At 59.5% G+C, this 22,932-nt stretch overlaps 4 protein-coding genes across 5 annotated transcripts; 1 reads left to right on the top strand and 3 right to left on the bottom strand.

Moving 5' to 3' along the window:
- Positions 1–126: 126 nt before the first annotated feature.
- On the top strand, positions 127–5,269 carry LOC309889117 (C-type lectin domain family 17, member A-like). The gene is made up of 10 exons (XM_082781827.1): positions 127–303; positions 637–687; positions 1,274–1,393; positions 1,532–1,582; positions 1,682–1,795; positions 2,025–2,087; positions 2,807–2,896; positions 3,028–3,194; positions 3,650–3,759; positions 4,121–5,269. The coding sequence occupies exons 1-10, from the start codon at positions 228–230 to the stop codon at positions 4,254–4,256; spliced, it is 978 nt and encodes a 325-aa protein (XP_082637953.1). The 5' UTR covers positions 127–227; the 3' UTR covers positions 4,257–5,269.
- A 181-nt stretch (positions 5,270–5,450) lies between these two features.
- On the bottom strand, positions 5,451–8,934 carry LOC309889050 (adhesion G protein-coupled receptor E3-like; the record flags this gene model as incomplete). Its single annotated transcript, XM_082781726.1, has 9 exons — positions 5,451–5,681; positions 5,819–5,914; positions 5,989–6,154; positions 6,250–6,341; positions 6,757–6,823; positions 7,008–7,243; positions 7,890–8,090; positions 8,208–8,366; positions 8,740–8,934. 9 exons carry the CDS (start codon positions 8,932–8,934, stop codon positions 5,628–5,630), a joined length of 1,266 nt encoding a protein of 421 aa, XP_082637852.1. The 3' UTR covers positions 5,451–5,627.
- A 28-nt stretch (positions 8,935–8,962) lies between these two features.
- Positions 8,963–12,416, bottom strand: LOC309889049 (uncharacterized protein). The gene is made up of 7 exons (XM_082781725.1): positions 12,284–12,416; positions 10,956–11,009; positions 10,642–10,842; positions 10,345–10,400; positions 9,800–10,127; positions 9,443–9,550; positions 8,963–9,357 (listed from the first exon to the last, which is right to left on the bottom strand). The coding sequence occupies exons 1-7, from the start codon at positions 12,315–12,317 to the stop codon at positions 9,047–9,049; spliced, it is 1,092 nt and encodes a 363-aa protein (XP_082637851.1). The 5' UTR covers positions 12,318–12,416; the 3' UTR covers positions 8,963–9,046.
- Positions 12,417–13,049: 633 nt separating this feature from the next.
- Positions 13,050–22,893, bottom strand: VAV1 (vav guanine nucleotide exchange factor 1). 2 transcript variants are annotated; one of them, XM_082781779.1, is made up of 27 exons: positions 22,556–22,893; positions 21,976–22,092; positions 21,807–21,865; positions 21,659–21,724; positions 21,055–21,163; positions 20,881–20,970; positions 20,419–20,487; positions 19,988–20,094; positions 19,321–19,417; positions 18,758–18,853; positions 18,382–18,450; positions 18,044–18,130; positions 17,749–17,834; positions 17,214–17,346; positions 16,800–16,909; positions 16,577–16,678; positions 16,041–16,138; positions 15,622–15,644; positions 15,466–15,511; positions 15,222–15,358; positions 14,690–14,755; positions 14,448–14,479; positions 14,137–14,253; positions 13,950–14,037; positions 13,734–13,848; positions 13,368–13,516; positions 13,050–13,281 (listed from the first exon to the last, which is right to left on the bottom strand). In XM_082781779.1, the coding sequence occupies exons 1-27, from the start codon at positions 22,757–22,759 to the stop codon at positions 13,228–13,230; spliced, it is 2,526 nt and encodes an 841-aa protein (XP_082637905.1). In that variant the 5' UTR covers positions 22,760–22,893; the 3' UTR covers positions 13,050–13,227. The 2 variants fall into 2 exon arrangements, with proteins under 2 accessions (XP_082637905.1, XP_082637904.1); XM_082781778.1 differs by lacking the exons at positions 13,050–13,281; positions 13,368–13,516; positions 13,734–13,848; positions 13,950–14,037; positions 18,382–18,450 and having other exon boundaries at positions 14,233–14,479.
- Between the last annotated feature and the right edge of the window lie 39 nt (positions 22,894–22,932).

The following is a 22,932-nucleotide window of genomic DNA, read 5'->3' as shown; positions in this document are numbered from 1 at the left end:
AAAACAAACAAAAACAAACAAAAAAACTTTTATTTGGGGTGGGGAGGGCGCAGCTTCGTCCCCCATTTGCATGCCACCGCCGGCCCGGCACGGAGAGGAACCGAAACCTTGGGGCCGAGCCGCTGGCCAAAATGGGGTGCTGGAGGCGGTGAGGGGTGTGCCGGGCTGCGTGCCGGGGGCTTTAGCTCCCCCCTGGGCGCCTGCGCGGCCGCTCGCCCCGGCCAAGCATGGCCCAGCAAGAGACCTACGGCAACTGGCTGGGCCCCCCGCCGCTCCCTGCCAAGCGGCTGGTGAGACAAGCAGGTAAAAATCGGGGTGAAAACACCTTTATTCCGGGCGGTTTTGGGGGCGGCGGGGGTCTCGGCGAGGCGGGGAGGCGTCGGGTCGCGCAGGAGAGCAGCGCCAGTGGAGGGAGCGGGGTGAAAGGCGTCGGGATGCACAGGGTCACACGGGTTCCTCTCTCAACTGAAAAAGCCCCTAAATCTCCAGGTTTTCACCTAATTTCACACACGCAAACTCCGCGCCGGATGCTCAAAAAGCATCAGCGGCATCCTCGCCAGCGGTGATGGCGTTAGAAGAGTTTTTGGGTATCCTCCTGTTATCCCAACCACCTTTTCCTTCCCTTTTTTTTGGCAGGAATTTACTCCGTTGCTGGGAAGATGACACCCCTGGGTGACTTCAGGCCGGGTAAGTCGGCACATTCACCTTTTCAGGCTTTTTTCTTTAGCACGGGTGGAAAGCAGAACTCCCTGAGGTGCCTCCCCAAGGCTGAACCGGGCTTTATTTTCAGCTCAGTCGGTGAAATGCACCTCTATATGTGCTGTATCTCTCTGAATTTGTTTCCTTCCATAAGATGAGACCACATTGCCTAAAAAAAAACCCAAAATTTGAAAATCTTCCCTGGAGAAAGCGAGAGGGGATTTATCGCTCCACCCGCTCGAAGCCAGGGTTTGCGAGTTTGCAGCTGAAATTTGTCCCCTCCTGGCACGGAGGAGTTCAGATTTCAGCAGAATCGCTTAGATTTGTGAGCAGGGGGAGGACCCAGCTCCGGAAGAGTGCAGCGACATCATAAAACTCCATAAAAATGATTAAATTACACACCTAGTGAGAAAAATCTTGCCGGAGCTCCTGTGGATTTACTGAAACTGCAGCTATCTCTGCGAGGGGAATTGCATTTTTTGATGCTTCCCAAAGGACTGAGCAGATTGTTAACAGCTGGGATTCCTGCCCAGAAAAAAAACACACAAATTTCACCCATTTTTCTCTCCCGCAGCGTCCCCAGACAGCTTCGCCGATGAGGACGACTACGATGACGTGTCTGTGTCGGAGTCAGATCGCAAGCCACCACCATCCGATGAAGACCTGCGGAGCCAGAGGAGCAAAGGAGGCACAGGTAGCACCCTCCTCCTCTCCCTGCATCCCCCGTGTGGTCGAGGGCCTCAGCGGGGCAGGATTTGACCCTAAAATGCCTTAAAAAAAAAAAAAAAAAAAAAAAAAAGCCCTTCAGTGATGCTTTCCTACCTCTCCACAGGGGTTTACATCCTGGCGGGGAAACCGGCGTCTCCAAATCCTTCCCAGACAGGTGAGTCGCTTCGTTTTGTCTCACCTAGGCTGATGCCAGAGGGCTCGAGTGGGTTTTTCTCCTGATTCCTCCCTGATTTCCCCTCACCGCTCCCTGCAGCCGACCCGGAGCCTGGCCGGGGCCCCAGGCAGACGTCGGTGGCCGTCCTCTACGTCTTGATGGCTCTGAGCTTCGTCGCGTGGGTGCTGCTCCTCACGCTGGTCTTGGTGAAACGTAAGTGGCCCCACAAGTGGCCCCGAGGGGCTGGGAGGCAGCTGGTTTGGTGAAACACCCTAACAAAAAGCTTTTTCACCATGAAAGATAACATTTTCAGCACAAGGTGGAAATCCACAATAAATCCCTCACTCAGCCCACAGAAATCTTAAACTGGGTGAATTTAGAGGTCACCACACATACCTTGACGTGATCCAATCACATTTTTTTCCCATCCTTTCCATTCCAGAAGTGGAAATCATGGCGGAGTTGGAGCTCTTGAAGTCGAACCAGTCAGAGACCCAAGTTAACAGTAGGTCCTTGGATGCACAGCCCCACGGTGACATGCTCCCAGCTCAGCAGGACTTGGGAGACCCTGATTTTGGGGTGTTTGTGTCCTTTCTGGCACCACGTTTCATTACTTGGTGTAAATTGAATAAAAAATGACTTTTGGGGGGGAGGGTGGCTCCTGGTTCTGCTCCAGCTCTTCGTGGAACACCACCAGCTTCGGTTTGGTTCCGATTCCCACTGATCCATGGGAAACTGCAGTGGGGTAACAGCATAAATTGGGCACTGACCAAGCTCTGGCCTCAATCCCAATGGAATTAGCCCCAAAAGGGGTGCAAACAGGAGCAAATCAGCCCTCTGGGTGTCGTGGGGGTTACCCTGGCTGTGGATTAGGAGCTTGCCGAGGGGGAAATCCACCCTGTTACCTCTGTTACAGGACGGGAAGGGTGTAAATCCTATTGAAAATTCTGCAAAAATCAAATATAATTGGCCAACTCCTTAACTGCTGCCAAATGAGTGATTAATTAAATGTTATTACGAGTGATATTGCGGCAAAATGTCACCCAAAAAGAAAACCGTGCAGCAAAACAGGCAGCTGGTGGTGCAGGAGCTTTGACAGCCCATTTCTGCACGCGGAAATGAACTAAATCCCAGGAGAAAAAGCCAAAGGTTTGGGAAATCCAAAGTGGGGAGGGGGAAAAAGGGTGGGTGGGTAGAGGGGGCTCACCCTGCTGTGCTCCCCAGTGCTGCAGGAGATGTCGGAGTCACGGCAGGAGCAGATGAGGGTGCGGAGCGGGATGCGCAGGTACTACAAGGAGCTGCAGGGCATCGCAGGTAAAGCTACGGGAGTATCGCTGTCGTGACAGTGCCCCAGGAGAAAAACCTGGGTTTAGCCCAAAAAGGCTGGAAAATTAGGGTGAGCCGTGCTGATTTTGAGACGTTTTGGGGGTTTCTCGTCCTTCCAGCGTTGATCTGCCATAACCTCCCGAACAAAGAGTGCTTGGCTGGCTGGAAGACCTTCAAGAGGAGCTGCTACTACTTCTCGACGGAGGTGATGAGCTGGTCGGATGCGAAGGAGACCTGCATCGACCAAGATGCTCACCTGGTCATTGTCGAAACAGAGCAGGAGCAGGTCAGCCAGATGCTTTCAAGTGAAAAATCGCCATTTTTTCAGCTTGCATGGTGCCCAACCCCCCTATTTTTAGGGGAATTCCTACTCTGGCAAGCAGGGGACATCCAAAACCTTTTTTTTTTTTTTTTTTTTTGGCTTAAATTGGCCATTTGCTCAGTTATTTGAAGTAGAGACAAGTGCTTGGTGGCTAAGCCACTTTGGGTAAAGTCATATTTCTTTTTAGGAGTAAGTGCTAAAAATGGGTCAAAAAGGGTCAAAATATCCTTTCCAGAGCACCGTGGTTGCATTTTGCTTTAAGGCACCAAATGTGTTTGCTATTTACCAAAAAATTCTGCTCAGTTGTGGTGATGATATCACCGATTACCAAAAGCTTTGAGATTCCCCATATTACTTGTGTGCTCCCCAGAATTATTGTGTTTTTTGGGGGGTTGCTGTAACCAGTTCTGCCTTTTTAGGAGTTCCTGAAGGACAACATGAACAACAGCAACGTCTACTGGATGGGAGTGACGTATAAGCCGGAGGAAGGCGACTGGTTCTGGACAAATGGCAAACCTTTAAGTGTGAGGTAAAAAATCCATACGGGGATTCCCTAAAATTGGAAACTGTCCCAAGAGGAGAAAAAGCTGAGTTTGAGCCACTGAAATAGGGTTGTTTAGGTAATTTTACACAAACCAAAGGGCTTATATTGGAAAAATGCTGTTATGGGAGCATTTTTTCTTGCTGGTGGCACAACAACACAAAACAAAAACAGTTTTCTGGGGTGCAGGATGGAGCTTTTTAGCAGACTCCTTCCCTTGAAATAAAAATTTCCCCTGTTCCTGGGAGAGCTCTGCCACTGTGGCACTCTTTTTATTTTTTCTCTTTCTCCCTTTCCCTCTTTTTGTTCTTTTTTTTTCCCTTTCTTTCTTCTTTTCTCCTCTCTCCAGCTACTGGGACACTTGGAGCAAGAACAGCAACAGGGACAAGGACAGCTGTGGCACCATGCGGCCCAGCGGCATCTGGTTCAACGAGCACTGCTCCCACTCCAACCACTGGATTTGTGAAAAGTCCTGGAAATGCTGACTTTAGCCATGTTTTTTTTTTTCCCCCTGTTTTCAGACAATTTCCAATACGCAAGTAGAAAAACACATTTTAAACTTCCCTCTCAGGAGCTGGACAAAATCCCAAAGCTCTGGGGGGATCTGGCTCACCCTGATGGCTCCAGGCTCCTGTTTCTTGCCTGCACAAATCCCTAAATCCAGTGAAATCTCTGAAACCATGAGCCTTGCGAGTCTGACCCGCGAAACACCAAAAAGAAAAGGGTGGGTTTGGTTAAAAAAAAGCCACTGTGGAAAGGTAAAAACCCACTCACCGGCACAAAACCAGTCCCGTTTCTCCACATGGCTGAATTTCTCCTTTTTCACCCTAGCTCCAGTACTGCATCGTGGTTTCTGCTTAACTCTCAGAAAAGAAAATTTCTGGAAAAATCCTTCCTCCCCCCTGAACTTTTAAATCCTTTTTCCTGCATTTATCCTTCCCTTCCTGCAGCCCCCAGCCCCCATCTCTGCCCTGCTGTAGCCCCACATCCAACCCTCCCCAACCCGAATTCTTCTCAAAACCCTAATTTCACTCACTTGCACGTTTCTTAACTCAGCACATTATCACCCAATAAATATATATATATTTTGTAAAGAAACAGCACCACTCAGTCCTTTACCCCCCTAAACAAATACAGCGGCTGCATCAGACCACCCCGGTGGCTGAAAATTTCAGGTTAAATCCAAGGAAACCCATTCAAAGCGTGGTTTGATTTTAATGATAGTTTTTAAAGGATTGTAAGCTAAAATTTGAGAGAGAGAGGATGATTTATATGTTATTGATCAGTCGAAACACAACGATTCATTACAGGTAACAAAATGCCTTCTCTGGGTTGAAAATTAACCTTGGGATCTCCCTCTCCGCCTGTGAAAATTAGGAAATTTGAGCCAGGCTTGAGAAATTTGCTGAAAAATCAATAAGAAGGGGACCTGTGGCTGAAAATGAAACTGGTTTTTAGCCATTTCAGACTGTTTTCAGAGAAAAGTCCACCAGTGGTAGCACTGGCACAAATATATGCTTCTGCTTTCAATAAAAACTTGTTAATCTAACAAGTTTCTTGGGAGAAAATGGTAAAAATTGCTTGTTTATTGGAAGAAAATGCTAGAAAAGGGGGAAAAACGCTAAAAATGATTTGTTTCTTTGGGAAAGTGCTAAAAATGAGAGACAAAATGCTAGAAATGGCTTGTTTCTTGGGGAAAGTGCTGAAAATTGGTTGGATTTAGGGGGAGAACTCCAAGAAACACTGTTCAGAGGGAAAAAACATTGGAAATGGGTGAGATGATCAGGAATCTGGTAAAACCGGGCTGGATGTGCTGAAAAACACAGGTTATGAGCCGGTCCGGCGCATCCCCACCGTCACTTCTCCCACGTGCAGCCCTCAGCGCTGTGGCTCTGCGATCTTTCCCCTTCCTGGGGGAGAAAGGACCCGAGTTGGGGTGAAAGGAGGCAGAAACGGGTCCGAAAGGGAGCGGGGACCCCATTAGTTCCTCACCAGCCCCCCCGAACGCCCCGGGGAAGGGTGCGCGAGGGGGTCCGGGCGCCCTTACCGTGACGTAGGTGATCCGCATCTCGGTGGTGGGCATCTCCTGGGGCTTCCACGACCTCCCCAGCACCCGAAACCAGCGCCGGTACTGCTCCATCACCTGCAGACAGCACCCGTGGCCGTGTCCCCGGCGTCCCCCGTCCCCCCCGGCTCGCCGCCTGTCCCCCCCCGTACCTGCCGGTTGAGGACGCAGTGCACGAGGAAGATGAAGGCTCCCTGCAGGCTGTTGATGATGGTGAAGATGAAGTCCACCACCTCCCCGCCCTGTGCCTGCAGCAGGCCCAGACCCCACGTGCAGCCCAGGATGCAGACGTGCGCCAGCGCCTTGAACGTCATCAGCCTGCCGGGACACCCGTTTTCCTCGTTTTTCTCCCCAAAACCATCCCAAATGCTCTTCCTCTACAAGCAATGCTTTCTACCGGCGCAAAAACCCACCGGGTGTTTTTTATGGCCGTGACGTCGGCGTTGAGGGAGGCGAGTCGCTTCTGCAGCGTCCAAAGGGTGATGAGAAAAAACGTCAGATTAATCTGTGCAGAAAGCCAAAAATTATGTATAGAAATTCCACAAGATAGGCCTGGAAATTTGGGATGGAAAAGGGTCAACCGTAGGGAAAAAATAAAGCACCAGTGCTACGTGGTGTGACCTCCACCAAGCACACGCAGCCCATGGGACGTAACGTCACCCTTAAACACGTGTGAACTTGCTCTTTTTAGGCAAATCTCTAAAAGTTGCTCAGTTTAGAGTCTGTGGGGGAGGACCCATGGGCACGATCATGAATTTGGGTTGGAAAAGGGGCCAAAAGATACAAAACCCCATCATTAACACACCACAGTGCCACCTCCACCAGGTTCACTGGACATTGCCTTAACTCTGTCCTTAAAGATGGCTAAATTTTCTCTTCTCCCCCCAATTTTTCCCCCTTTTCTGCAGCAAAACACCCACCAGGATGATGACGCAGACGGGGCCGACAAAAGTCCAACTGAAGCCTCCCTTCGTGTTCAGCCAGCAGCTAAAAGGGCAGAAAATGGGGAAAAACAAAAACAAAAACACCCCGGCCGCCCCGGGGCGGTTTCGGTGGCGTTGAAAACACCCGCACCCAGACGCCGGGGCGTCCTTTTTGGGGGAGAATCCTGCAAAACGCACAGCGTTCTGTGCCGATCCCACCCCTTTGGCTGACCCCAGGGGGGACTCACTGCTCCTTGGCGCCGTAGCCGTCGGGGTGCGTGGCGGCGGAGGCGGCCACCACGATGGCCGGGAGGCCGTAGCCCACGGGGTAGATGTATCTGCGCTTGAAGCGGTTGGCACTGAGGTAGTTGAGGACTCGCAGGTTCCTGACGGTGAGGAAGAGGTGCAAACCCTCCAGGAGCATCCAGGAGAAGGAGGCGAGGAAGAAGTAGTGGAGGAAGCCGGCGACGATCTTGCACAGCAGCTGGGTGGGGGGGACACCGAGGCCGCGGTTGGCTCCGGGTTGGCTTTGGTGTCACCACGGGAGGTGGTGGCGTCTCCAGCCCTCGGAGATGTTCCAAACGCCCCGTTGTGGCCTCGAACCTCGAGGGCTTTGAGTTCAGGGTGGACCAGAGACTTCCAAAGGTCTTCTCCGTCCTAAGCTCGGCTGTAATTCGAGCGGCTGCACCCTCCCAGAGGAGGAAGGGACCCAACAGCCTCAAGGAACCCCGAGTGGGTGGACCTGCCTTGAGTTCAGGGGTGATCTGGAGGCTTCCAGACATCCTGCTCAGCCTCGGTTATCCTAATTCAGGTGCTCTCACAGCAAGAAGGGAACCAAGGACCGAGGGGAGCCTCAACTAGTGGGACCTGCTTTGAGACGGGGTTGGACTGCAGGTCTCCAGACCTTCTTCAAACCTTTCCTACACCATAACTTGAGATGCTCAAGGAGATCCTGGGGAGACCCCAAGATGCTCAAGGAGACATCAAGGAACCCTCAAATACCCCAAGATGCTCAAGGAGATCTTGAGGAGCCCGTGGAGAACCCAGGATGCTCAAGGAGACCCCCAAGATGCTCTAGGAGACCCTAAGAAGACCCCCAGATGCTTGAGGAGACCCCAAGGAGCCATTACCTTCTTGGTGGTGAGGTGCTCGGCCACGAGGAAGAGGAGGTCAGCGATGAAGAGGCAGATGCTGAGCTGCAGGTGGAGGGAGATGCTGACGCTCCAGAGCGAGCGGCACAGGACGAAGGTGACGATGGTGAGGAAGAGGCAGAGCAGCGACACCGACAGCCCCACGCAGCTCACCACCCGCAGCGCGTAGCTCTCGTTCCCCTGCAATGACATCACCCGTGACGTCACACGTGTGACATCACGCCTGTCCCATCCAAGCTCAACTGCTGGGCGAGGAGAGAATGTGAAATGGTGCGGGCGGAATACGCGGGGCCTCACTTTGTCTTGGGTGGCCATGATGATGGCGAAGCTGGAGAAGTGGTTGCAGGCGCAGATGGAGCTCCAGTTGTCCCCGCCGATGCGACCGCAGCCCTCCTGTGTCCACTGCCCATTCGGCTTCCAGGACACACAGAACGCCTCCTTGCCTTCCTGCAGCGACTGCGGAGCACGGCCCCCCTCGAGGTTTCAGCCCCGTGTAGGGTCGGTGTCGCCCCTTCCTACCTTCGGGTGCCAACGGGGACAGGGACGTGCCGAGCCTCGGCTTGGGGAGGCGCCGACCCTGAATTTTCACGAGATCTGAATCTGGGGACGCACCAAGTCTGAATTTACACTGGGGCAGGGCTGCACCAGATCAGGATTTGCACCACATGCCAATTTGCACCAGGAAAGAGACCCACCAAATCCGAATTAGCGCCAGGGCAGGAATGCACCGGTTCTGAATTTGCGCTGGATCTGGGTTTGCAGCAGGGCGGTGTTTACTGAAGTGAGTTGCATGAAATGCAAATTTGCATCAGGGTGGGGATGCACAGACCCAAAATTGCAGAGGATCCAGATTTGCATAGAGGACGGGCATGCAGTGAGGCTGAGTTTGCACCAGGAGGGGCATGCACCAGCCTGAAATTTGCACCAGGATGGGGGTGCATCGCCCCGAATTTGCATGGAATCCAGATTTGCAGCAGAAGGGGGATGCACCGGGTCTGGGTTTGTGCTGGATCCAGATTTGCATCGTGACAGGGATGTACAGAGTCCAAATTCACACCGGGCTGGGGATTTGCACCAACCCCAGATCTGTGCTGGATCTGAATTTGCACCAGGACGGGGCTGCACCGACCCTGAATTCACCTCAAACTGCACCAAAGCCGCGCTCCGAACTTGCACCACTGCAACGCCCCTGCTGCAACAGGTCCTGCCGTGCTATCCCTGGGAAAATCCCCACCCGGCGCCCCCCCAGCAGCACCCCGGGGCCCCCCAGCGCCCACCTTGTTGTGCTGCAGGGTGATAGTGAAGTTGTTGGAGAAGGTGATGGAGGAGATGATTTCGTTGTCTTTCCCCACGGTGCCGCCGACTACGCGGGAGTTGAGATCCCTCTGGGACGGCTCTGTGACGACCTCCAAACCCTTGTAGACGATGAAGGCCACCGCAACCGTGCCTGCGCAGAGAGATGGGTCAAAACCACCCCAAAATGGCAAATGTAGGCTTCTTGAGCTTCCATTCCCGCCATGCAATGGCCCTACCTTTTGGCATTATGCTGCAGTTGATGTTCAGCTTCTCCTTCTCCACCTTCAGCTCCAGTTCCGTCCCCCCAATTAGGCAGTCATCATTCACTGGCGCTGTCTTGGCCTCTGATTTGGGGAAAAAAAAAAAAAAAAAAAAAAAAAAAAAAAAGGCCAAAAAAAAAAAAAAGGCATTTTGGGTCTTTTGCCTGCCCTGAGCACCACCGTGCTCTTGCAGACTCCAGGGAACGGGTACGAGCGAAACGCCAACCCGGCCCTCAGGGCATTGCGATGCCCCAAAACCTTTTGGGGGTGCTGTGGGGGGGTTTGGGGGAGCATCGTGGGCACCCGTGGGTGCTGGGGAGGGGGGAGGCATACGCATGATGCTGGTGCTCAGCTCCCGAAAGCCGCCGCGGGCAGCCTGCAGCACGATGGCTTCTGTGCTCTGCATCAGCAGCGTGGCCAACCTGGCTCCATGCTGGGTGCACTGCTCCTTCCTCACCACGCTCTGCAGCTCGCTCAGCACGTCCTGGGGGGCACGGGGGGGGGACACGGGGGGAAAGATGTGTGTAGGGGACGGAGGGGTGCAGGGGTCGGACGCCCCGCTGCCCCCCCGTGTCACCTGCAGCGTTTTCTCTGTCATGTTGGCACAGGTTTCATTCGGGCCCTTGGTGCCGTTCAGCAGCTTGGTGCAAATCGGGAAGCCCTGGGGGGGGGGCACACACACACAGGGGGGGCAGTGACATGGACCTGCACCCCACAGGCACGTCTGTCCGTCTGTCCGTCCATCCCTGCCTCACCACCCACCCCAGGACCCTCTGTCTCTGTCCATCCGTCCCTCCCTTCATCCACACCCCCCTCTTTTGCCCCAAACCCCTCTTTTTCCCCCCAAACCCCTCTTTTTCCCCACCCCCCAACCCCACCTTCTTCCCCTCGCAGAGTTTCTTGACCGGCTCCAGGTTGCTGACGTCGCAGGCCTCTGTAGGGCAAGGGGGGGGGGTCACGTTTTGGGGAAAAAAAGAGGTTAAAGGGTTATGGGGTGGGGAAAGGAAGGGGGTCACGGTTTGGGGGGGGGGGTGGAGGGGCTGCTCTCAGGAATCCCCCAAATGGGGGAAAAAAAAAAAAAAAAAGAGAGGTTATGGGGAGGGAAAAGGGTGAAAAAAGGGGAAATGGAATATAAAAAAGGGGGGGGGGAATGGTGAAAGTGTTGGCCCCGTTACCTTGGCAGACGATGAAGGAGTTTTGGATGGTGCGGATCATTTTGGGGGGGCATTCACAGACGATGGAGGAGTTTTGGATGGTGCGGATCATGCCGGGGGGGCACCCACAGACCCAGGGCTCCCGCCCCGGCTGCCCCCTCCTCGCCGCAGGGAGCCCCAGGCAGCAGCTGCTGGCGGAGCAGGACTGGGTGTCACACTGCACTGCGGGGGACATCGGGGGGGGGGGCATTGAGAGGGGTCCCAAGCCTCCCCCCCCTCCCCAAAAGGATGAGGAGAAGACCCGGGACTGAGCCCCCCCCATCCCCATAACTCACGGGTGAGCATTGTGCCGGCAGCAGCGTGGAGGAGGCTCAGGAGGCAGCACAGTGCTGGAGGGGGGGGGATTGGGGGGGTGTCAGTGCTCTGTGACCCCCCCCCCCATAGGGTTCCCAACTCATTTGGGAGACTCCAAATCCCCCTTTTCCTAAGCACGCCCCCTTCCCGCTTTTTGGGTTCAGCCCCCCTGCACCAGAGCTCCGAATTCCCTTTTGAGGCTCAAACCTTTCTTTTTGGGGCTCTCCCCACCCCTCCTTTTTTTGGGGGGAGGAGCTAAATGACCCCCTTCTGGGGGCTAAATACCCCCTCAAGTCTCAACCCCCCTTTTGGGGTCTCAAACCCTTCTTTTTGTGTCTCAACTCCCCCATTTGGGGAGTCCAAACACCTCATCAGGGCTCAAACCCCACATTTTGGGACTCACCCCCCCCCCCTTCAAAAATAAAAACCTCCTTTTTGGGGCTCAACACTTCCTATCATGGCTCAAAACCTCCTTCCTGGGGCTCAAAGCCTCCTATCACAAACCAAAATCTCCTTTTTGGGGCTGAACACTCCCCTTTTGGGGCTCAACCCTTCCCATACGAGCTCTGCCCTACCCATTTTGGGGCTAAACATCCCCTTTTCTGGGCTCACATTCTCCCCCGCCTATCTCACCCCCCTCTTTTGGGTCTCAATCCCTTCTTTTGGGGGCGTCAAACCCTACTTTTGGGGCCAAATACCCCCTCTCTGGGCCCAAATGCCCCCCTCATCATGGCTCAAAACCCCCTTTTTGCCTCATTCTTCCCCATCCCAACTCAGCCTTCACCTTTGGGGTTAAAAACACCCTTTCTGGGCTTGATTCCCCCCCCACCTCCCCAGTCAGGTCTCAAAATCCCCTTTTGGGTCTCAAACCTTTCTTTTGGGGGATGAAAGCCTCCTTTTGGGGCTCATCCCTCCCCATCGGAGCTCCAACCCCCCCACTGGGGCTAAAAACCTTACTTTTGGGGGCTAAAATCCTTCCTTTTTAAGGTCATCCCACCCGCATCAGATCTCACCACCCCCTTTCTCAGGGCTCAAAACCCCCCTTTTTGGGTTCAACCACATCCCTTCCCAGGCTCGAAGCCACCCTTTTGGGGACAAACCCCTCCATTTGGTACCCGATGCCCCCCCCCCCCCCCCCCCCCAGCCTCCTCACAGGATTCAAAAATCCCCATTTTGCAGCGATTTCAATTTGGGCCGTTCCCTGCTACAGCCCTGACCGGCTTCCGCCCCTGCCTCAGTTTCCCCTTTTCCCATTCCCCTCCGTTTCAACCCAAATCCGTGCCCGGGTGGGGGGGCGGGCATGACTCACCCCGGAGGCAGGCGGCGAGGTGGGGGGACCCCATGACAAGTGTTGGGGACGCGGTGGCACCGCGGCACCGGTGGCAGAGAGGAAGCAGCACTGGACGGCCCTAAAACCACCGTTCGGCCCCAAAACCGCTTCCCACCCCCTTCCATCCCCCCGCCTCACTGTGGGCTGAGGCCTGAGGCCGCTCGTGACACCTCGGGGCAGTGACGAGGCTCCCCCCCACGGACACTTGGGGTCCTGGTTCCCACTGGGACACTCGGGTCCCCTCCCAGTGCCCGTGACCCCATAACCTTGCCCTCGTCTGGATGCCCGAGGCTCTTTCTAGTGACAGCGACCCCATAACCACATCCTCCTGACCCCATAACAATGTCCTTGTCCCCTGCCCCAACCCCTGGGTCCCTTCCTAGTGACCGTGACCCCATAACCTCGTCCTTTCTGGACATGCAGTTCCCTCCCTAGTCACTGACTCCATAACCACATCCTCCTGACCCCATAACCACATCCTTGTCCCCTACCCAGACGCCTGGGTCCCTTCCTAGTGACAAGGACCCTGTAACTTCATCCTTGCCATAAATACCTGGGTCCCTCCCTAGTGACAGCGACCCCATAAGCACATCCTCATGACCCCACAACCACATCCTTGTCCCCTCCCAGATGCCTGGGTCCCTTCCCAGTGACAATGGCCCCACAAACTCATCCTTGCCATGACACCTGGGTCCGTTCCTAGTGACGACCCCATAACCACATCCTTGTGACCCCATAACCACATCCTCATCCTCGTTTATTGCCCCTCCTGGGTTGGAGGAGGCATAAATTAATCGGGGTGGGGTGGGAGGGGGGGTGGCGGGGGGGATACAGGGACCTCCAGGGGGTGGGGGTGGGGGGGACAGGACATGGGATCGGGGTGGGGGACATGAGGTTGGGGACAGGACTGGGGGATCCCGCGGTCAGCAGTACTCCGAGTAATCCTCCTCCACGTAGTTCGCGGGGAACCAGCCGACCTGGGGGAGCAAGGACACAAAGAGGGGGGGTGTGAGGACCTCGGAGGGGTCCCGGGGGGGGTCCTGGGGGGCTCAAGGGGCCGTACCCGCCCGTAGATCTCCCCTTTCCACCAGCCCGGGTGGCCTTTCTTGCTGAGGACGCGGATCACGTCGCCCTCGCGCAGCGTCAGCTCCGTCCGGTCGCGGGCGCAGAAGTCGTAGCGAGCCTTGGCCGAGCCGAAACTGCGCACGGCCCCTGGGGGGGGGGGACGGGGACGACGGTGAGACCCCCCCCCCGGGCCACCTCCCGTCCCCGGCACCTGTCTCCACCACCACCATCACGTCCATCTCACCACCATGAGCCCACCACCTCCATCCCACCACCACCCATCCCATCCCACCACCATGGGGGACCTCACCCCACCCATCCCACCGCCACCCCCTCCGCCCCAACCCACCCCCCCAGGCCCTACCAGGCGGCCGGGGCCCAGCCCGGCTCTCGGGTTCCTTGAAGGGCACCAGCAGGGCCGTGTCGAGCGCCTTGAAGCAGTCTTTGAGCGAGTTGCGCTGGTAGAACTCCACCAGCTCCTGCAGACGACACGGGCCAAAGGGGTCACCATGAGCCCCCCCAGCCCCAACGGGGGTCCCCCAGGCAGCGGGGTTGGGGTTTGGGGGGCTCCAACACCCACCACCAGCCCCTTGAAGGCCTTCTTCTCGGTGAGGCGGTAGAGCCCCTCCGCCGTCATCACCTTGATGTGCTTCACCTCCGTGCGGTACCTGGACGTAGGGACATCAGGGGGGGCTGAGCTGGTGACCCCCTTGTCCCACCCCCCCCAAACCCCAGGGGTGGTCCCCGGGGGTGTCCCCGGCCCCTACTTGATGCTGATGGCGAATTCACCGGCGTCCTTCACCCGCTGCCGCACCAGGAAGGCGCCGTCCGAGCGGGGCGTCAGGATCTGCTCGGCTTCCCCCCGCTCCATGGGACCTGCGTACCTGGGGTGGGATGGGGTGGGGGTCCTGAGCCCCCCCAAAACAGCACCCCCCGCTTTCTGGGGTGAGCTGGGGGCTACAGGACAGCCCTGGGGATCTGGGGGCTCCCGGGAAGGATGGAGGCATCAAGGGGGAGGTTGGGGGTGATGGGATTTGTGGGGCCTCCAGAGGAGGATTTAGGGGACCCCAACACTGACCAGAGGTAGACAGAGAGATCCGGCAGTGGTGTCTGTGGGAAAGAGGCAGAGATTGGGGTCAAAGAGGGGGACAGAGGGTGACTCCCCTGAGACCCCCCCCCATATCCCACAGACCCCTCCCTCTCCCTCCAAATCCCAAGACACCCCAAAAATTTTGGGGACGTCCTCACAGTGCCCAGCCCTTGGGGCTCCTTGGAGCCATTTTGGGGTCTCTCAGGGGGTTTTGGGGTCCCCGTACTCACGCAGATGAAGGGTCTGACGGCGGCACAGGGGAACCAGCCCACGTCGCCATTGACCACGTTCCTGCCCTGGGGACAAAGGACCACGGTGCTGGGGGGGGCCACGGGGGTCCCCTGGCCCCATAACGGGGTCTGTCCCCCTTGGGGGGGATCTGGGGTGGCTGTGGGAGCCTGGGGTATCTACATCACAGGGGTCCACCATGGCCATGAGGGTCTAACCCCATGGTGGGGGGGTTCAGCAGAGCTGGGGGGGGGGGCATTCTAGCAGTGGGGGGGTCGTGCCCAACCCCATAAGCATCCAGTCCAACCACAGCTCCCCAGCTCATCAGTGGGATCTCATCTGGCCCACGGTGGACGCAGGAGGCTCTGGATTCACCACGTGGGTCCAGCACGGATTTGGGGGGCTGCCCCTCCCCACTATTGCCCACGGCGGGGTCTGTCCCCACCTTTGGGGTCAGCCCTGCCATGGCCATTGGGGTTCCGCCATGGCCTTTGGGGTCCCGCCGTGGTGGCCCCGTCCCCAGAGGGTCCCCACCTGCCACCAGAGCTGCTCGGCCTCGGCCACGGTGACCTCCACGATGTCCCCAGGGCTGAGCCGCAGGGCAGGACCCACGGCCCCCGGTGGCGGGGGCACCCCCCCATAGTGCTGGGTCGCCTCCATCTTGGGCAGCCCTGGGGGAATGACGGCACACGGTGACTTTGGGGGGGGACAGGGACACCCCCTCGACCCCCAAACACGAGGACCCAGACGTCCAAGGCACCCCCCAGCTCGGACTCACCCAGGTCTCCCCGTTTCTTCTCGGGGCCCGGCCGCTGCGACTTGTTCTGGGGACCAGCGAGACCCCGATGAGCTCCAGGGGGTGACAGCACCACCAGGACCTCCCCGCTCCCACATCTGGGGCGTTTCAGCCCCTTTTCCCCCATTTCACTGTTACCTTTCTAGTTCCAGAGCTCGAATCTGGGACAGGAGAAGAGGAATTGCTCATTAGTGGGGAATAGTTAATGCTTGCCCCGATTAACGCTTGGTGCTAATTAGGTTCCTGGGGGTGGTGGTCCTCATTAGGGTACTCCACAACGTCTACCTCCGCCTGGGCTCCCGTAACGCCCTCCTCCACCCATTTATCCCACCAAGTCCTGCTCCGCCTTGGCCGTGTTGTATCCTGCAGTGCCCCCGTCCCCGTCCCGTGATGTCCTGCTCCCTCACCCCACAGCATCCCGCATCCCCCATCCCATAATGTCCCACTCCCCCATCCCATAACGTCCCAGTCCCCTGTCCTATAACATCCCACTCCCCGTCCCATAACGCCCCCCTCCCCGTCCCACGAAGCCCCCACTGCCCCATTTCCCCTCTCACCAGCGCCGGCCCTGCCGCAGGTCCCCAGCCGCCCCAGACACTCCTTGTGCGCGGGGGCCCGGCACCGGCTGCAGCGGTACCCCTGGTAGAACGTGCCCCTGGGGGGTCACCAGGACACGGGGGGGGACACAGTCAGCTCATGGGGACACCCCTTGGCCCACCAACCTCACCCACCCGGGCTTGGCCCAGTCCTGGGCCCACCTTGGCCTTGGAGGCTGCCAATCCTTGACCCATCGGGTCCTTGGCCAACGTTGGCGTTGACACAACCAGAAGCGACACGCCGTGGTCTCAGCCCGCCGTGGTCTTCACCCACCGTGGCCTCGGCTCAACCAGGATTTGACCCCCCCAGGCCTTGACTCACCCCGGTCTTGCCCCACCTGGGACCCGACCCAGTCCTTGACCCACCTTGGCCTTGACCCATGAAGACCTCGCCACCTCCAACCGCCTCCCCGGGGCCTCCCCCTTCCTCCAAGCCCCCCACCCGCCCCGTTTCCCACCCCGTGGGGGGATGTGGGGTCGCGATTCTGGTCGCCCACCTCAGCAGCATCTGGCAGGCCTTGCAGGACGTGGTGTCCTCGAAGGAGAACATCTGGAAGTCGTGCCCGTCCGCCAGCGCGTGCTCGGGGAAGATGTTGGAGCTGGAGAGAGACGGGGAGGGGGAGGATATGGGTCTAGTGGGGCAAATCTGTGCCCCTCGAGGCCACCCAACCCCCCCCAGGGGTGCAGGTCGCCCCCGTCCTGAGGTGTGGGGGCACCTACAGGGCCATCTCGAACTGCTCCAGCCACTTCTTCTTCAGCTCGCGCGTCTTGAAGAAGAGCTCGTAGCCCTGCAGCCCGGCCGTGTCGATGAGCAGGAAGGTGTGGGTCCACTGCGGGCACGGGGGGAGTCCGTTGGTGCCCGGGACCACCAGACCGGGGCATTTGGGGCCACCAGAGCTGGGTGTTTGGGGCCACCGAGGCCCTGGGCGCTTGGGTTCTCTGGGAGGACACCGAGGTTCCTTGGGGATTTGGGCCCACCAAGGACCTGAACTCTTGGGTCCACCAGACACGGACACCCTGTAGGGTCCCAGATTTTGGGGTTCACCGGACCCGGACACCTTGGCAAGAGGACATGTGGGGCCACCAAGCACCCGGCCACCCGTTTTTTTGGGGGACAGCCGGGTGTCGTGGTACCTTCTTGCCGTCGCGGGGGCCGAGGCCACCGTCCCGCAGTTGGTGGCTCTGCAGGTCCACGACTTCTTTGGCCTCGTAGGAGTCCCCCCGGCGCTTGCAGATGATCAGGGCCTTGTCCAGGAGGAAGCCGTACCTGGGGACGGGGACAGGGGTGGCACCGGGTCCCCCCAGAGCCCCTCGTGCCCCAGGATGTCCCCACCCTGCCCTGGAGTGGCTCCCGTTCTGTGCCCTGCTCTGGGGACAAGGGTATCCCCAGGGTGTCCCTGTGTCCCTATTTTCCGATGTCCCCATTGCGTCCCTGTGCTGTCCTGGTGTCCCCATGGTGTCCCCGTGATGTCCCCGTGGTGTCCCTGCAGTGATCTCACAGAGTCCCCAAACCCTCATGGGTGTCCCCAAGGTGTCCTGGTGGTGTCCCCAGGGGTGTCCCCATGCTCCTGTTTCCACCAACGATGTCCCTCTTGGTGTCCCCATGGTGTCCCCATGTTCTCGTGGTGTCCCCGTGGTGTCCCCACGGTGTCCCCGCGCCCCGTCCCACCTGTCCACCTTGGAGCGCCGCTCAGTGCTGGACACCTTCAGCTCCCCGTCGATCTTGGGGCGCCCGAACTGTGCCAGGGACTGCGGCTGGGGGGGGGACACCGGAGGGGACATCACTGGGGGGCACTGGGGGGGTCCCAGGTGGGCCCCACCGCATCGTGGAGGCAAAGCTGAACACGCAGAGGGACCAGGAGGGGCTGGGGGTGCCGGGGGGGGGGGGTGCCAGGGGAATTTGGGGTGCCATAGAGGGGTCAGGGGGTGCTGGGGGGGTCAGGGGGTGCTGGGGGGGTCCCCACCATGTTGTGGAGGCAGAGCTGGACGCTGGTGAGCTGCTTCAGGGTCTCGTTGTCCCGTTTGACCTCGTTCACGCACTGCGCCAGGTCCTGGGGGGGCACCAGTCAGACACCCCTGCACCCCCCGGGACCTCCAAGACCCCCCTCCGAGATCCCCAAAATCCCCCCAGGAGCCCCTCACACCCCAAGCCTCCCCCCAGAACCTCTCCAAGAGCCCCTAGAACCCCTTTGAGACCCCCCCCTGGACCTCCCAGCATCGCCCAGACCCTCCAGGACCCCCCCAGACCCCTCAGAACCCCTCAATGCCCCCCCAGGACCCCCCCAGGACCCCCGGCCCCCACCCTCATGGCATCCAGGGCCGCCCGCAGCCTCTCCCTCTCGGCAGGCTCCGGCGTCAGCTTCACCAGCTCCTAAAGGGATGGGGGGGGACGGACAGGGCTGGGTCATGGGTGTGTCCCCCCTCCCAAGGGACTCGGCTGTGCCCCCAGGGGACCCAGGCGTCCCCTTGGATGGGACCCAGGTGTCCAGGTGTCCGTCCCCCCCCCCTCAAGTTATCCAGATGTACCCCAAGGGACCCCGGTGTCCCCAGTGTCCCCAGTTGTCCCCCACCCCAAGAGATCCTTTGATCCCAAGGGACCCTGGTGTCCCCCACCCCAAGGGACCCAGGTGTCCCCCAAAGGACCCGGGTGTCCCCGGGGGTGTCCCCGGCGAGCAGACCTGCAGCAGGAGGTGGTACTTGAGCACCCGCTGCATCGGCACCATCAGCAGGTCCCGCAGCGAGAAGCGCCCGTTGTTGGCTCGCTGGGAGCACTCCTGGGGGGGGCACGGGGGGGGCACGGGGTCACGAGGGGTCACAGAAGGTCAGGGGGTGGCCAGGAGGTCATGGGGGGTCAAGGGAGGGGTTAGAGGGGTCATGGGGTTTAGAGTTGGGTGGGGTTATGGTGTAATGGGGGGGGAAGGTGGCCAAGGGGGGCTGGGGGGTGTCCCATGGGGTTATCGGGGGTCACAAGGGATGGGGGGTACCTGGGGGTCACAGGGGGCCTGGGGGAGTCTGAGGGGGGATGGGGGAGGTCAGAGAGACCAGGGGGGGCTCAAAGGGGATTGGATGGGGGTGTCACAGGGGTCTTGAGGGACTGGGGGGGTCCCAAGGGGAGGGGATCCTGGTGCCATGGGGGGACAGGGGGCTGTATGGAGATAGAGGGGGTTCTGGAGGGGGTCAGGGGGTCCTGGGGGGGGGTCAGGGGGTGCAGGGGGGATTTGGGGGGGGGTCTCGCACCCACCTGCAGCTTCATGCGGAGGTCGGTGCCGGTTGCCAACTGGTCCAGGCGCCGGGCGGCCGCCTCCACCTGGCTGCAGTAGCGGCCGTAGAGCAGGAACCTGCCGGGCCCAAAAGCGGCCAAATTCACCTCAAAACCCACCCAAAACGTAGCCAGAACCCAGCCAACGCCCCGAGTTGGAACCAAAATGGATGAAGTTGGACCCAAACTGTGGGGAATTGTGTCCAAGGTGGAACCCTGATGGAGATGAAATTGGGCTCGAAAATCAGACCCCAAATGGGCAGAACTGGACCCAAAATGGACCTGAAATTGAACCCTAAATGGGTGGAATTAGACCCAAAATGGGCCTGATGCTGGACCTGAAATCAGACCCAAAACGGGCAGGAATGGACCCAAAGTGGATGGGATGGGACCCAAGGTGGGCTCCCTGTTCCCCAAGGATCCCCCCTTTGTCCCCTAGGACCCCCCCCATTGTCCCCTAGGACCCCCAGATGCCCTCCAGGATCCCCCAGGACCCTCCCAGGATCCCCCAAATGCCCCCCAGACCCCCCATTACCCCCCAGGACCCCCCCCAGGAACCCCCTAATGCCCTCAGAACCCCCCCCATTATCCCCCAGGCCCCTCTCAGACACCCCAAACCCCCCAGGACCCCCCCTCCCAGCCCCCTCACCTCTCCTTGTAGGCGAGGAAGAGGGGGGGCAGCCCGCGGCCCCCCCCGGGCCCCCCCACTGCCCCCCGCAGCTCCCCCAGGAAGAGGCGGTGCAGCTGCAGCAGCTCCTGCGCAGATGGGGGGGGTCAGTGCCAAAATGGGGACCCCCTTTGGGACCCCCCTACTGGGGTTCCTGGGGGGAGGGGGAGTTACTGGGAGCACTGGGAGGGGTAACTGGGAGTCGCTGCGCCTAATAGGAGCACCGGGAGGTCTGCTGGGAGTACTGGGAGGGGTTGCTGGGGGTTAATGCAGTTACTGGGAGCGTGGGGAAGGGTAACTGGGAGGACTGGGAAGGGCTACTGGGGGTCACTGCAATTTCTGGGAGCACCGGAGGGTGACTGGGAGGACTGGGAAGGGTTACTGGGAGGACTGGGAAGGGTGACTGGGAGCACCTCGATGTTGATGAAGATGCTCTCCAGGTCTTGGGGCTGCAGGAAGTGCTTCAGGGGCCGCAGGAAGTGCTGTGGGCACTGGGCTTACTGGGAGCACTGGGAGGGGGGACTGGGGGCGCTGGGGAAACCTGTCCTTGCGCCCCCTTGTCCCCGTGTCCCATCCCCTGCGTAACTGCCTCCATCCATGCCCCCCCATAGTCTGTACCCCCCTGTCCCCCTGTCCCCCCCCAAATGTCCCCAAACCCCCCCATTTTCCTCCCCATCCCCCTATTCCCCCGTGTCCCCCCCAAATGTCCCCACGTCCCCCCCACCCTTTTATGTCCCCATATTTGCTCCCGCATCCCCACATCCTCCATCCCCCCAAATTGTCCCATACTGCCCCATGTCCCCCCACACCCCCCCATGTCCCCCACCCCCCCCTGAGCCCCCCACGCCCCCCGTGCCCCCCGTGCCCCCCCCCACCTGGCAGATGGACTCCAGGGTCTCCGTGTACCTCTCCTCCGTCTGCCGCAGCTCCTGGAGGCAGCACAGCCTCCGGTCCACCTCCACCTTCTGCAGGGGGCAGCGGGACACGATGACACCCAGCAATTGGGGGAGGGGTCCCAGGCACCCATGGGTGGGGGGGGGGACGCTCACGGTGGCCGGGGGGGGCTCCACCCGCATCAGGTCCTCGTAGATCTCGTCGCCGTCGTCCCTCTCGGCCTCCACGCAGTCGTAGAGGTCGTCGTCCTCCTCCGCCGTGTCGCTGCGTGGGGACAGCCCGCTACCCCCCGCACCCAAAACCCCCCCCAGGACCCCCACCCCACCCGAATAACCCTAGAAACTACCCCAAAATACCTCTGGGTGCGCACTGAGCGTGCCCCCAGTCCCTATCCAAGTAACCCCGGAGCCCCCAGTGTACCCTGCCAAGGTCCCCCAGGAATCTCTGGGTCCCAATCACGAACCCCCGGGTACTCTGGAGGCCCCCAAATAACCCCTAAATTGCCCCAATAATTCCTGAAGGACACCAGAGCACCCCCTGAGCCCCCAAGGACACCCCAAAACCCTCCCAAACACACCTCGAATACACCCCAAAGCCTCCAGGACCTCCCAGCGCCCCTTAAGACCCCCTTGGTGCCCCTAAAAGCCCCTAAGACCCCTTAACATTCCCCACCCTCCCTTAATACCCCCCGAATGCCCCCCGACACCCCCCCAGTGACCCCCAACCCCCCCCCCAGACCCCCCAACCTGCCCCACTCACTCAATGAGGTCCGAGAGGCCGCTGTAGATGTCATCGTCCCCAACGCAGTCCTCGGTGGGGAAGGGTCTGGGGGGGGGACGGGACACAACGTGGGTCCCATGGGGATCACCTGGGGTTGGGGGTCCTGGGGGGGGTCTCCTGCACTCACGTGAAGCCTTTGCTCTGGGCGATGGGGGTCCAGGACAGCGTGGACAGCGTGTCGATCACCTGGGGACAAGGACGGGTCACCGGGGGGGTGGTGGCCGGGTCATTGTGGGGGGGGGTAGGTGGGTGGCCGGGCACCTGGGGGTCCCCAGATGTGTCCCCAACGCCCCCACCTTGCCGAAGTCCTGGACGTCGAAGAGGTCGAAGGCGCCAAAGAGGCGATGCTTGGGGAGCCCGAACTTGTCGGCGCAGGCGGTCAGGAAGGTGCGGATGTTCCTCAGGCACAGGAACTGCGGGGCCACGCGTCACCGTCACCCCCATTGTCACCCCCATTGTCACCTCCACCCCCACGGCCACTGCCACCCCCCCCCCAGAACTTTTTCGACAGCGTTTTGTCACTGCCACGCCATTGTCACCAGTGTCACCCCCGTTGGCCCCATGGCCGTGACCATCAACCTTGTTGTTGTGGCCATGGTCATTGTCACCCCGATGGTCGCTGTCACCATCAGTGTCACCCCCATTGTCACCATCACCCCATTGTCACCATCACCCAATTGTCATCCTATTGTCACCGTCACCCCCACTGTTCCCATCACACCCCCCACCATCACTCCCCCTCACACCACCCCTGTCATTGTCACTGTCCCCATCACCCCCATTGGCCCCAGCACCCCAAAGCCCCCTCCCTGGGGCAATTCCTTCCCCGCTCCCTATTCCCCCCTCCTCCCGGTGGTTTCTCGCCCCCGGTCCCACCTGTGACATCTGAGGGCGGGGGCAGATGTCCCGGGGGGGCACGGCACGGGGCAGGAGGGCGTTGAGGAGGTGGCAGAGCAGGACCCCATCCCGCAGGGCCTGCGCCAGGTCCCACACCTGCCCCCCGGGGCTGCTGGCCCGGTGACCCGCGGGGAGCACCCGCGCCGCCACCAGCCAGCGGGCGCACTGCCGCCACGCCTCCATGGCCCTGGGGGGGCACAGCGCGGAGGGGGGGGCGGTGGGGTCACGTCTGGGGTGGAGGAGATGGAGGTGGGTCCTGGTGGGGTCACGGCTGGGTTGGAGGTAGATCCAGGAGGGGTCACGGCTGGGGTGGAGGTGGGTCCTGGTGGGGTCACGTCTGGGTTAGAGGTGGGTCC

The sequence above is a fragment of the Aythya marila genome, assembly GCF_965140915.1.
Source record: "Aythya marila genome assembly, chromosome: 32".
NCBI lineage: Eukaryota > Metazoa > Chordata > Aves > Anseriformes > Anatidae > Aythya > Aythya marila.
Note: the sequence above shows the minus strand (reverse complement) of the source record. Positions and strands in the feature narration are given on the sequence as shown.

Coding starts and splice junctions, on each gene's coding strand:
- LOC309889117 (XM_082781827.1), top strand. CDS start 228: ATGGCCCAGCAAGAGACCTACGGCAACTGGCTGGGCCCCCCGCCGCTC. Junction 688..1,273: donor CCTGGGTGACTTCAGGCCGG/GTAAGTCGGCAC, acceptor TCTCTCCCGCAG/CGTCCCCAGACAGCTTCGCC. Junction 1,583..1,681: donor TCCAAATCCTTCCCAGACAG/GTGAGTCGCTTC, acceptor CGCTCCCTGCAG/CCGACCCGGAGCCTGGCCGG.
- LOC309889049 (XM_082781725.1), bottom strand. CDS start 12,317: ATGGGGTCCCCCCACCTCGCCGCCTGCCTCCGGG. Junction 9,551..9,799: donor GCTGAGCACCAGCATCATGC/GTATGCCTCCCC, acceptor TCCCCAAATCAG/AGGCCAAGACAGCGCCAGTG. Junction 9,358..9,442: donor CTGCAGCATAATGCCAAAAG/GTAGGGCCATTG, acceptor CTCTCTGCGCAG/GCACGGTTGCGGTGGCCTTC.
- VAV1 (XM_082781779.1), bottom strand. CDS start 22,759: ATGGAGGCGTGGCGGCAGTGCGCCCGCTGGCTGGTGGCGGCGCGGGTG. Junction 20,488..20,880: donor CCCTGGAGTCCATCTGCCAG/GTGGGGGGGGGC, acceptor CAGTGCCCACAG/CACTTCCTGCGGCCCCTGAA. Junction 16,679..16,799: donor GAGCAGTTCGAGATGGCCCT/GTAGGTGCCCCC, acceptor GTCTCTCTCCAG/CTCCAACATCTTCCCCGAGC.